At 39.1% G+C, this 12,976-nt stretch overlaps 1 protein-coding gene across 1 annotated transcript; it reads left to right on the forward strand.

The window, feature by feature from the left end:
- Window positions 1-1,054: 1,054 nt before the first annotated feature.
- On the forward strand, window positions 1,055-12,501 carry ZWINT (ZW10 interacting kinetochore protein). The gene is made up of 8 exons (XM_037496843.2): window positions 1,055-1,198; window positions 2,093-2,183; window positions 2,320-2,443; window positions 2,603-2,769; window positions 2,917-2,973; window positions 3,481-3,623; window positions 3,704-3,875; window positions 4,273-12,501. Exons 1-8 carry the CDS (start codon window positions 1,107-1,109, stop codon window positions 4,282-4,284), a joined length of 858 nt encoding a protein of 285 aa, XP_037352740.1. The 5' UTR covers window positions 1,055-1,106; the 3' UTR covers window positions 4,285-12,501.
- Window positions 12,502-12,976: the final 475 nt, after the last annotated feature.

Raw genomic sequence — 12,976 nt, forward strand, 5'->3', positions numbered from 1 at the left:
ACGCAATATAGTTATAAAAGCTTTTTTAATGTCCTTGACTGTTGATTGCTACATTTATTTCTATTTTGATAAGTAAGTGATTTTTCTTCTCAGTACTGGTTTTCTTTTCCTCCTTTTTTGCAAGTTTGGTAGTTTTAATGAATGCCAGACATTGTAAAATGTACCTTACGGGTTGCTGGACTTTTTCGTATTTCTATAAATCTAACTTTGGTCCGGCATATGTTTTAAGCAACTTGTTAACTGTTTGATTCATTTGGGTCCTTTTTGAAGACGTTAGGTTGTACTAAAGCTGTAATATGTCTAGGCCTATTTAGTCCATGACCTGCCTGTACTCATTTAAGCCAAGGATTATTAAGTTCTTCATATTGATTAGTAGAAACATTCACTATTTCCGATCCTACGTGATCTCTGGGTATTTTTAACACCCCTTTGTGGTAGTTTCCTCACACAGGAGAGCCTCAGTACTTAGCAGGAAACTCTTCAGAACTCCAACTTCCCTAAGAAACTCTCCATTTTCCTATACTTTGCAGAGAACATTACCTGCTTTGGGTCCCCAGAATTTCATCTCCATAATGTCAACGCTGGTACCCTGCTGGGATCTGCTTGGGAAGCGTCCCCCTGCACCACATTCTGGAAAATCTTTAAAGGCAGGCAGATTTTGTTGATCTTATTATCATCTGTTCCCTGTGTCTCCAGGATCATTGTTCTTCGTTACTGATGCTAAAAGTCTTAGAAAATAATCCAAGTGTTCTCTTTCTACAGCAGTGGGATTTTTAAAAATAAAGTTAATGATAAGACTTTCCCCTCAAGCCCAAAATCAAAGTAATGTTTTTCTCTCTTCCGCATAGAGGAAGCAACGCGTGCGCCCTGGGTAGAATTCAAACCCCGCCTCCCGCCTCCAGCCCGCCCGCGGCATAATACGCAGGCGCGGAACTCCGGGTCGCCGGGCTACATCAGCCAAAACGCGCCTGCGCCAAAGAGCGGGGCGTGCCAACGCGCGTGTACGAGTCCGCCAATCAGAGCGCACTAAGTTCCTTGAGTTCCACCCACTACGTCATCAGCCAATCGCCTGCTCTGGCGCGCAGTCCTCTGTGGATCCAAAATGGATGGAAGAACTGGGTGAATGTAGAGTCGTAAGAGCGGCGTGGGCAAGAATGGAGGCGGTGGCGGAGACTCAGGCAGAGGCTGCAGCCAAAGAGTAAGTGTCTGTCGCCAGTTGGCATCCGGTCGCGGACCGGGGTACAACTTGCGGGTCCCCACGAACAATCGGTGCTCCTCGATCCGGTAAAACCTTTAGGGTCTACCTTGTGATCCCGATTCCAGTTACCCAGTGTTAGGTTCCTGAGATGACTGTTGCCCTTGCCTAGTAATACGGCTTATGAGGAACTGCCCGACACTCTGCAGGTACACACACTCCCGGTGGGTGTGTCCGGAAGGAGACGGTTCCATCCCTGTAAAGCCTCAGTGTTTCTTAGCGGGTGGCATTATTCCAACAGGAGATTGGCCACATCAGGAGACATTCGAGAAGGACCATTTCATTTTTTTGTGTTGCCTGCCCCAACACACACTACCAGTGAGTTAGTTTACTCCCAACCCTGACTCCTAATGTACTTCTCCTAACAAAGCGGATAGTCTGGATGGAGGCATCCTGTCGTCTTGAGCTGCAACTCCAGCATTCTGAGACCCGCCTCCAATGCTAGTGCACTCTGCCCTCAGGGTTCTCCACTACTCATGAGAGTTTTACCCTTATTCTTTTCCTTTCCCTGTTTATTTTCCTGACGCCTTCAGATCTTGACTCACGGTTTCTCTTCTTTGAGACACTTCCTATTTAAAATTGCAGTTCTTTTCTTTTTCATATGGCTTATTTCCTTTGCCGTGCTTACTTTTGCTCAGGGCACATATTATCTCCATGTGTCATCACACACACTATTCCTGGTTCCAGAGGGCCCTTCAGGTGCATGGGTAAGATATTGGCTAGGGAAGACTGTCAGCATTGATACACAAAGTCCACGTATGTGCATGTGCATGTGCATACAAGTTCTTCACTAGCACTTCAGGAGTCTACAGTTTACCCTGTTTCCTTGCTCCTCAGGGCCTTGGCAGAAGTGACAAATATCCTGGCACCTATAGGCCTGCAGGAGGAGGCAGAACTGCCCGCCCAGATCCTGGCTGAGTTTATTATGGTATGTGCTAAAAGGGAGCAGTCATTTTAGAAGCCAGAAACTGGCAGCATTGATAATGAGCAAACTGGAAAATAGCCGTGTGGGCCTATGTTGCAAGGAGATAAGGATGTTTCCTTCCTCTTCCCTCTCTGAACAGGATTCCCGAAAGAAAGACAAGCTGCTTTGCAGTCAGCTTCAGGTAGTAGACTTCCTACAAAACTTCTTGGCTCAGGAGTACACTCTCCAGGGTTCGGATCCCTTGGCTTCTGAAGATATAAGCCGTGAGTAGTCAGAGGACTGGAATAGGGGCTGCTCTGAATGGAGAAAGAAAGGGACATCATTCAGATCAGCTGTTTCACTAGTAGGAAAACTGAGGCCCCAGTATTGCAGGCAGGCTGACCAACCTCATTTTTGTCCTCTTTCTTGGGCATTTATCTCAGGGCAGAAAGCAGTTGCAACCAAGGAACAATGGAAAGAGCTGAAGGCCACCTACCAAGAGCATGTGGAAGCCATCACAAGTGCCCTGACCCAGATCTTCCCCAAGGTAGAGGAAGCCCAAAGGAAGAAGGCACAGCTTGAAGAGGCCCTTGTACAGCTCCAGACCAAGGTGCACTGAGGGTGAGGGGTTGGAAGGGCAGACAGAGGAGGAAGGGAAAAGTGAGTATGCTGGATTGGGCCTTTTGGCAACTTCCTAAAGTCCAACCAAGAGAAACCACCCCTCCTTTTCTTGTTCCCTTCTTTTGCTTACCTGCAGAAGCAAGTGGCCATGGAGAAACTCAGAACAGCCCAAAAGCAGTGGAGGCTGGAACAGGTAGGCCTATCCCCATAGAAAAATATTTCTTCCTAACACCATGTCATTGTATGAGCTGAGTCCTCTGCTGGGAAAATCTTCATTTCATTTCCTCCTGTGAGGCGTTATGGTGTAGATGCCAATAGGGACTTGAATCTCTGCATCAGTATTTACCACTGTGACCTTGGGCATTCATCTAACTTTCTGTGCCTTTCCTTTAAGCAATATTGGCACCTACCCTATAGAGTTGTCAAATGCTCAAGTCATTAGTATAACATGTTTAAAATACTACCTCTGCATAGCAAACTAAATAAGTATCATCATCATCTTTGTGCCTCTTCCCCCCAAAATAAGCTCCCTTTGAGTAGTTCATTCTGACCCTTTTCTTTGGTCCTACCTAAAGTAAGAAGGGTCCCTCTTTCCATCTGTGGCTCTATTTCCTGAGTTGGGTCTAGGCCAGAGATGTTTAAAGGAGTGACAAAGACCTCAGCATTGCATGAGCCTTGTCTATATTTATACTCCTGGCAGGAGAAACGTCTGCAGTGTCTGGCTGAGGTTTCTGCAGAAATAAGGGAGCATCAGACAGGAACTCAGCAAGAACTTGAGCATCTATCTCAGGAACTTGAAAACCTGAAGCAACAGGCAGCACAGGAGCGTGACAAGCTACAGAGGTGAGTCTGGAAACATGATCTGCGGATCCAGGATGGACCAGCTGAGATTTCTTCCCTTCATACTCACATCTTCCTTCCAGACACCAGACCTTCCTCCAGCTACTATACACCCTTCAGGGTGAGCTGTTGACTCCTGAAGCAGAGCTACCACAGGAACTGAATCTTCCTAACCATAAACCCCAGCAGCTGACCCAGCCCCACGAGCACAACACTGGAGACAACATGGGGAGAAACACGGGTGTGTCTTCTAAGGTAAATGCAAGATGGGGCAGTTAGGGATGTGTAGAGAGAAACTAGGAGATAGGCATCACCCACTGCCCATTCCTGTCTCTAAGGGCTACTGCCCACAACCTACTGGAGAGGCAGGCTCACCATGGCTTCCTCAGGGATATAAACATGAGGAAGAATCCTAGAGCAGGTCAGACTTCAACCCAGACTCTAAATGTTCCCAAAGTGCAGGTATGGTGGGGGGCCTGTGACCTGTGTCTGCGCTCTACCACTCACGGAGGGGAGAAGGAGGTGGGAAGGAGCTGTGGGAATTTATCTTTTAGTTGAAATTTAGCACCTCTTTGCTATGTCTAGCTCAGTGCCTAGCCCGACCTGAGCTAACTCTTCATCTTCCCTAACACCCTGTTCCCACCCTCTGCAGGATGAACTATAAACTTCTGAACAAGACCTGACTTCTGACAAATCCCAGGTTCTGCATTCTGTTGATTAAAAGCCCTGGAGCTTTCTCAGTTGTCTGTTTATCTGTTCATATGTTGCTGGGAACAGCCATACTCAGGCCAGCAGCGTGACAGGGACTGAGAATGGTGTGAATAGAATATGTTAAAAGGGTGAGTGGCCCTGGGGTTCCTTTTCCAAGTTGATGTGATGCAAACATTCTGAGTTTTTTCAGGGAGGAGGAGAACACTTTATACGAGGGTTAGATAGAGGAAGATAATATTAATCACTGATCCAAATGTTTGTTGAACTCCTATTTTGTGCCAGACCCGTTGCTGTGAACTATAGCTATAGTGATAGGCTTGTCTGACCAATCCCTGGCCATGTGGAACATAATGGGTATGAACAAGTCAACAGTTTAATAAGATGATTTCAAAGCAGTAATAATAGTTTGATGAAAAACAATAGTGAGAGAATATAGATACTGCTTTCTGTTTGTATTGGCCTGCTGTGTTAGTATTTCTGTTATGTGTGTTTCTGCATCTGTTGTTTTCCATCTCCATTCTTCTGTGCTTCTCTTGCTGAGTGTGAGGACAGTGAGAGCCACTGCTGTGTTTGTGAGAGATTGCATTCACTGATTGGTAGTGCGGGACCAGTTATCTAAGAGAGAAAGAGATTGGTGACAACTTTCAGAGTTAAAAGTTATTCTATATGATAAATGGACCTTCCTGTGTGAGAAAGACCTAGACATCTCTATGAGAAAGAGACATTGGCACCCTGTTTTTGGTGAGCAAGTTTCAAGAGACAATTGGTCCCAGTTCTATTTCAGACTGGAATGCCTTCTCTCCAGTGGAAATTGAAATCTCTGTGCACTCTCATGTTTCATTCTGCTTTTCTGAGATGTCACTAGTTTTCTTTCAAATTATTTTAAATGCAAAAGCCCTATTGTATGCAATAGAAAAAATATCAGAGGTCCTGCTCCACAACTGTAATCAGGGGAATTGGTGAGGATTGAAGCTATTTCTATTTCTGTAGGGAGCATAAAAATACCCAGAAAAGTCTTTCTCAATCCACCCATCCTAATCTTCCCACAAGGTCCTTGCTGTAGCCAGCCTTTCGGTAACCCAAATATCCAGTCCTGTCCCTCTTTCTCTTCCTTCTGAAGTGAGTTCCTTATCCCTTACAGTTTGGTTTCTTTAAGCTGAAATTTTTGCAACACTCAGGAGAGAGCAAGACTATACTCGCCCTAGGAAAGGGGTATGTACTAAGGGACACAGTTTAGGATGGTATGGAATTTCCTGGCCTTGCACACATGGTATCTGACAGAAAGTCAACAGGGACAGAGACTTTCAGCAGACTTGGATGATATCCTGAGACAATCCAACCCAGAGGATAAGGGAGGAGATTGAGCAAGTCTGCAGTAACTGGGTCTACAAAATTGCTAGAAATCATGTTTCATTCAAGGATCCTGGGATGAGGCTGGCCATTTGGGAAAAGAGACTTGAGTATCTGTTCATTTCAAATCCCCGGAATCGCCTACATGGATGGAACCGTTAGTAGCTAAAAACATCTTAATGACAAGCTCAGGAATTGGGACTTACAAAAATGTTCAGATAGAAACTGGATTTCAGCCTCCAGCTGTTTTTCAGCTCTCTCCTACATTTCCCTAAAGACTATCTCAATTCACTAATAATTGCACAAGGTAAATGCATGCAAAGAGGGAATCTACTCCTAGGAAATTGTGACCTCATACATGAAAACTAAGTCAACAGTGATTGCTGAACAGGCCTTACTGCCTGCCAGTTTCTCTTCCTCTTTCCATCCAAAGGAGAGTAGAGAGGAGTAGGGACTGACTAATGAATCAGCAGCTTATAATCTTTTTTTTAATCCTTTTAATATCTGTAGCCTGTTTTTGGACAACTTAATGTTATATTCCTGATATCTTTATGTGTGTGCCTTAGTCTAATTTTTTCCTTGATCCATCTTTTCAAGTGTCCATTCTTTTTCTAAGGTTGGCTTTTATGATCTGCTCTTATGTTCTGCTTTGTTGATTTGCACTCATATCTTGATCATTTCCTGTCTTCTGTTTTTAGGTAGAGAAAGTGTACATTGTTGGTAAACTCTTTGTTTTTATCTGATGATGAACATATATTTGGATCTTTGTTCTCTGAAATAAACATTTCTTCTGACTTCCTGTCATTCAATTCATAATATTTCTGTTACAAGTATTTATTTGATTAATGAGTTTCTTAGAAAAATAGTTCTGGTTTTTTCTGCTCTGGGAGGATGATCTTTCTAAGTTTATTCTAATTTAGTTAAAGAATATCATGTGTATAATTGAAATTTGGGGAGGAAAGCGTTTTTTTATAATGCTTCATGCAGATTTGAAAATAACATGTTTCAGAATTTTGTAATGTTTTCTATATATTAGATTATGCTTGTTTTTTTTTTTAATTTCATTATTTTGTTTTCTGAATTTCTCCTGAGAAGAATATATTCAAGCCTGAAAATATGGTGAATTTGTTTATTTATAATTTGGTTTGATTTTGCCTTACCTGCTCTGCAGCTACTTTATAAGATACATGCAAATTTCCACTTGATCTTTCTTCTAAACTAAACTTTTACTAGTGTGTAGTAAAGGCCAGTGTTTTTAGCCTTGAAATCTAATAGATTTAATATGGTAGATGTTTCCTACAGACTTTTGAGTTTAACCTTATGTTTATTTCTTGTATACCATATTAAAGAGCATTTTTTAAAATGCAGATTCATGATCTTTGCCTTTAAGCTTTTGTGTCAGTTTTTCATTCCCTCTCCCCTTTTTATTCCTTTCTTGCCTTTTGGTGATGACTAAAGTGCTAAAATGACTAACTTTATTCCATCTCCATGTTACTATTTTCAGCATGAGAAAGAAATAAAGAGAAAAGTAGAGAAATGGCAAACACAGAGGAGAAATTTAATTATTAAATATGTAATGTTTACATGAATATATATTCACAATACACACATGCCCATTAAAGTTAGCAGGAAGATTAGATGGAGTAAATTACAAAGTCTGTATAACTCATATTAGACTTTTTTGTTCAAATACAGAGCCATTTGTTCTTCAAATTCCTCTTTATAAAACATACTTTTTTAAATAATAATTTATTCTTTTAATTGTGGTAACAGTATTTTCTCCGTTAAGTATCACCACTATATAGTACCTGCCACCAAATCACCCAGCGTCCACCACCAATAGTCCATTGTGCGCTCTTCCCTCTTTGTTCCTGCATATGCCCCATGCCTTCAACTGTTTGAATGCTTCAGTTCTATAGTCAGTTTTCAAGGGTTAGCTTTTAAGCTTGTTTTTCTCAGGTTCTTAGTTTGGTTTCTGAATATTCTACTTATTAGTGTAAACATCTGGTATTATCTTTCTCCTTCTGACTTATTCCACTTAACATTATCTCTTCCAACTCCACCCGTGTTGCTGCAAGTCTCATGAGTTTATCTTTTTTGATTGCTGAGTAGTATTCCAATACCTGTGTATATATACCACATCTTCATAATCCATTCATCTATTCTTGAGAACTTAGGCTCTTTTCATATCCTTGCTATTCTAACCAGTGCTGCAGTGAATATGGGAATGCAAATTTCCTTTCAAATTAGTGTTTTTGTGTTCTTTGGGTGGATACCTAGGGGTAAAATAGCTGAGTCATATGACAGGTCTATTTGTAGTCTTTTGAGAAACCTCCCTACTGTTTTCCATAGGGGTTGGAGGAGTTTACATTCCCAGCAATGGTGTATCTTTGTATTATTAATGAACATAATTGTCATGTTTCAAAGGAACAAAGCAACTTTGAAAGTATTTAGTAATTGTTCATTGGATCACATTTAGGGAAAATTTCCCAAGAGCTCATTTTTAAATAAGGGAAATTATAAGAAGGGCAGCTGTGTTCCAAACATAAATTCTAAATTAACAGATAAAGACAATCCAAGTTTCAATTTAGGATAGGAAGGAAAAATATGTGAATAATTCTAAACAAAAAAATAATATTTATCATTGTTAAGTACTAAGAGTAGAATGTTTGGCAGCACCAAGGAGAATTATATATACTAGACAGAAAGAACATTATGAGGAAAGGAAAGGAAGTGAGAGACTGGCATTTTCAGGATTGCATGTGGTCAAGCAGAGCTTGGAGCATAGGGTATAAGGGAGGAAATGGGAGTAGTGAATTACGAAAGCCTTTTACCCTTACCCAAATTGCTATAGTCAGCTTTTACCCAGAAGCCACGGAAACCTATTACAGTTTTCTTTAGTAACAAATCTTAAGTACATTTTAATATATTGAAGAGAAGTCATATAATTGGTACCTACATTGATGAGTCTAGGCAGAATGCACATTAGTAAGCAGCACTAATGCTTCCATTTTCCTGAGGTAAAAACGTCTCCCTGAGTAGCCATTGCTTATTATTGGGACTTGTTTTAATGACAGTAACTAAACATCTGGAATCCATTTGAGTAATTGTATATACTAACATAGCATTAGAGTGACACCAGAATGGACTCTCTATATTTTAGTATGCTACTACTAAAAAATAAGTAGAATACAATGATCATAATTATGAACAGCTGCATATTATACCCGCCAAAAATAATCTGAAGCAGTTCACTGACACTAATATCCCTGGATGGTGACAGTTACCAATCAGAACATGTACTTATCAACTGGAAACTGAACCACCTAGCCTATGGCTCAGGGCTCTTTGGTCTGGTCACTGAAGGCTGATGACTTTGAGAACATTGGAATGCATTTTCAGCAATGCAAACAAAATGACTGATTGTACCTGAGTAATATTCTTACCAAGATTTTAGGGACTAACTTGAAATTAGGAGAGAAAAATCTCAACCATAATAAAAGAAATGTTAAAGAATAGTAATCTACTTTACGCATATTTCAAGATGAATGTTTTCTAAACAATACTCTGAGTATCATAGTAACTTTAATTTTAAAAATCACATTGAAAAGTACTCAGAGATTACAGGAATGCAAGACAAGCTTAATATTAGGTGCCTGTGTCTCTCTTGGCACTAGCTACAGGCTATTTTAAATCATTTTAAAAAGATTAGATAAGTCTTATTTGATTAAAAAATTAGGTTGATATCTTAAGAAGAGGTCTTCTATTTTAGCCCCTCCACCTCCACGTCTACTCCCATTTTAGGAATTTTCAGGAACTAATCCACTAAATTTAATTCTGGTATGGTGGTTGTGGCAGTGGTGAACTGAAAAAATGCATAATAAAACAGTCAGGTACTTCTAATAATCGTTTCTTGCATATCTTTTGTATAATACAAAAACTAAAGGTATGGGGTTCCATGTGCCTTGAGGCAAAACTTGTTTATATATCTAAATTTCTAAAATAATGATTTGGATATTGCCTTATAGTTTATATATCTCTAAAAACTTAATTCCCAATAACCAAGATGTGATTTAAGGGAAATATTGTTATTAGATAACTCTTCCATAACATATTTTCTGTTAGAAATGTTATAATATTTACTTTTAGTTTAGAAATTTAGTTTGTAAATGTTACTAGTGAGTTTTTTCTAGCTAGTTGTCTTGAGGGTCACATTTTTAAAAATACATGTACCTTTACATATATTCTAAACTGTAGAGTAAGGCAGTATTCTCCCTTTGTAAAGAATAAATCATTTATTTTGCGTTATTTTTTAAGGAGTTATTTATTTCAATTATGAAGACACCTGGAAGCTGCAGGAAACTCATCTCACTTTGTTTCAGTAGTGATTACTATCAACTGTTAGCTATTTTTTACCTGAGTATCCTGTTTATTTGTAAAGAAGCTTAATGACAACTGGTTCATTTTTCAGTTTTGTATTAGCAGCAGAGTTCACACTTAGCTCTAGCTAAGAATTCAATAGACATTTGCTTCTTGGATTTATTCTTGGTCTGACAATATTAAGGTTTTGTGATGAGAACAGTACAGTTGTTCCATTCCATCTCTATTAAAATCTAAGCGTTCCTATATAATTATATGAAAATACATATAATGCATATAAAATACAGAACAATTGAAAATCTAATAACTTTCTCCAGCCATTACATTCTTCACTAAACTACATATGCTTGGCAGAACTCTGGATAGAGAACATTCATCCTTGTAACAACCCTCCGGAAGTTTCTGTAAACTTTTATACTTTATTCTTCAGTCACTTCATTTGCCATTTCTTTTACCCCTTGAAGCATTTTGTATTAATATGCAGTTTCCTTCTGCACTGATCAAATATTCTATTGGTTTCACTCTTGTGTTATTACATAAGAAGTCAAACAATATTGTTCAGATTTTGTTGTGCATCAAACAAATTACATCTGGAAAACAAAGAAAACTAAAACTACTGATTCTTATTTGTTCAACTTACGTTATCCTAAGTCTATCTTCCATAAAAATAGCCCTGTGAAGGCAATAAGAGGCTCTTTGAAACTTTTATTTCCCATCTTGAAATTATTCTTTAAATATTCACTTGTAAAATTTATTAACTGAGAGGATGAAGACCCAAAGAGAAGCAAGTTAAATGCTAATGGTATAATCGTTACACAATTCAAGTATCCTTTGATCACAAACATCTTTGACTATCGATAGCAATGTGTTTTATAATTTGAGTTTAATGACCAGTTGCTGCAATATTATGTAGCAAATTCTGATTGGCTTTGATCCCTGTGGGTGTAAATTGTTTTTATAAGAGTTATCACCAAGTGCCATTCTAAGCTCTCTCTTGCATAATAAATATCACTTGTCTGTCGTGGCTCTTCTGATGGTCATAAATGTGATGGACCGCTTCTTCCCACTCCCTCTCCCACATTCCCCCTCCCATAATACCCCATTCAGCCAGAACTGGTTGATAAGACACTTAAAATATTTTTGCTCCACCTTTTAAAATCAACTTGATATAAATATACCACAGAAATATGTGAAGTGGGTGGTTTAACTTCACATGAGGTAGACTACATCAAGGGAATATCTTGGAAATAGTGAGCTGTGAAACAGGCCTTTGTAAAATGTATGTTTTGCCAAGGAAATGTAGAGTAAATTGAAGCAAAATGAGAAAAATTTCAGAAAATAGGAATTTTTCAAAAAAGTAAATAGTAAAATGTTTGATAGAAGGATGTATGGGGTGGTTGTTTAATGGGACAGAATAGTGATTGGATTTTAGTTAGCAGTTAGTTGGACAAAATATGGTAAGTTATGTTTTTAGAAGTTTGAAGTTCAGAGACATAAACAAGTAGACATTGGAACACTCACATAACTGGAAAGCAATGGAACTGGCAAGATAAATATATAATTTTGCTTTGTTCTCATGAAAAACTCAGAGAATGAAAATGTTTATGTAGAGATAAATTGTCCAAATTACTGGTTGTCACCAAACTCACACAGCTATGTGCTTCATACCTTCTTTTGGAATTAGGTGTAGTCATGTAATTGAAAGCCAGAAAGATGTGGATAGCAATGATAGAAATGATAGCCTGACTTGTGAGCTCTCCCTCACACTACCTTGCTTCCACAGTCTACTAGCTAAATGGAGAAAAGACAAGATCATCAGGATGGTAGAGACAGAAAATAGAGGAAACCTGGGGAACCTGAATCTTTATCATTTGGAAGAAGGTAGCCTGTGGAAGGATGACTTGGTTCACTCTGTAAGCAAAAAAAAAAAAAAAAACAACAAAAAAACCACACACATTGCATTATATGAAGCCACTGAAAGATTAAGGTGGTTGTGTCAGATACCTTAAGCCAGGGCCTAATTTTGGTTCACCCATATCAATATTTCGAGCAAATACCTTTCACCTTTGCTGATAATAAGCATTTGTTGCACCAAAAAAAACCAACCAAAGACCTTGTGGAGGATCTTCATCTAAAATATATATATGTCGGCTACAAACAGAATTTGGGTCAAAAGTAGAGATACTGGTTTGATTAAATTCTCCATTTCTTACACCGAAGATGTAAAAATGTTACTGTATAGTGCGTCACTCTTCCTTCAATATCATTCTGTGCTGAAATCTTGACCATACCTGATTTGAAGAAACAATTGCTGCACTGTTTATAGATTAAAATATACAGTTACTTATAAAATACCTTTGTGTTTTTGAAAACAAAAGTTTGTCATTTTACCTCACACTTAGAAAGATGTGCAAAGTATAGACCCTTTTAACATGAGGGTCTTTTTTTTTTTCCCCCTTAAAGACTTATTTATTTATGCATACAAGAACTGGGATGTAGGCAGAGGTGTGGGCAGGGGGCGGGGGGGTAGTGAAAGGATTCACCAGTCAGAGTGGGGAGCAGAACAGGCAGATGTAATGAAATACACTGCTGAAGGGAGCAGTGGGCAAGACAGGGAGATCAAACTCAGGTCATTGTGGCAGATGATAGCATGATAGTGCTGAGACTTGATCCCTGTGCCACCAAGGAGGCCTTCAACATAGGTTTTGAAGTGACTATTAAGTTCTCCCTGTGCTGATCCTTATTGCCATTGTGTTTAACCAGAGGAAAGTTTTGTTTGATAGGTTTTAAATAATGTTCACCTTCAATGTGTGAATTAGGGGAACTACTGTGTCTTTTCTGAGTTTGAAATAGTTTAATCTTGTATGTTTGGGAAATAAACATCTTGTTTACTGAGCTGCTGCATTTTCTCTTCT

Source organism: Talpa occidentalis, unplaced genomic scaffold (assembly GCF_014898055.3).
Source record: "Talpa occidentalis isolate TD23 unplaced genomic scaffold, MPIMG_talOcc4v2.1 talOcc4.8, whole genome shotgun sequence".
Lineage (NCBI taxonomy): Eukaryota > Metazoa > Chordata > Mammalia > Eulipotyphla > Talpidae > Talpa > Talpa occidentalis.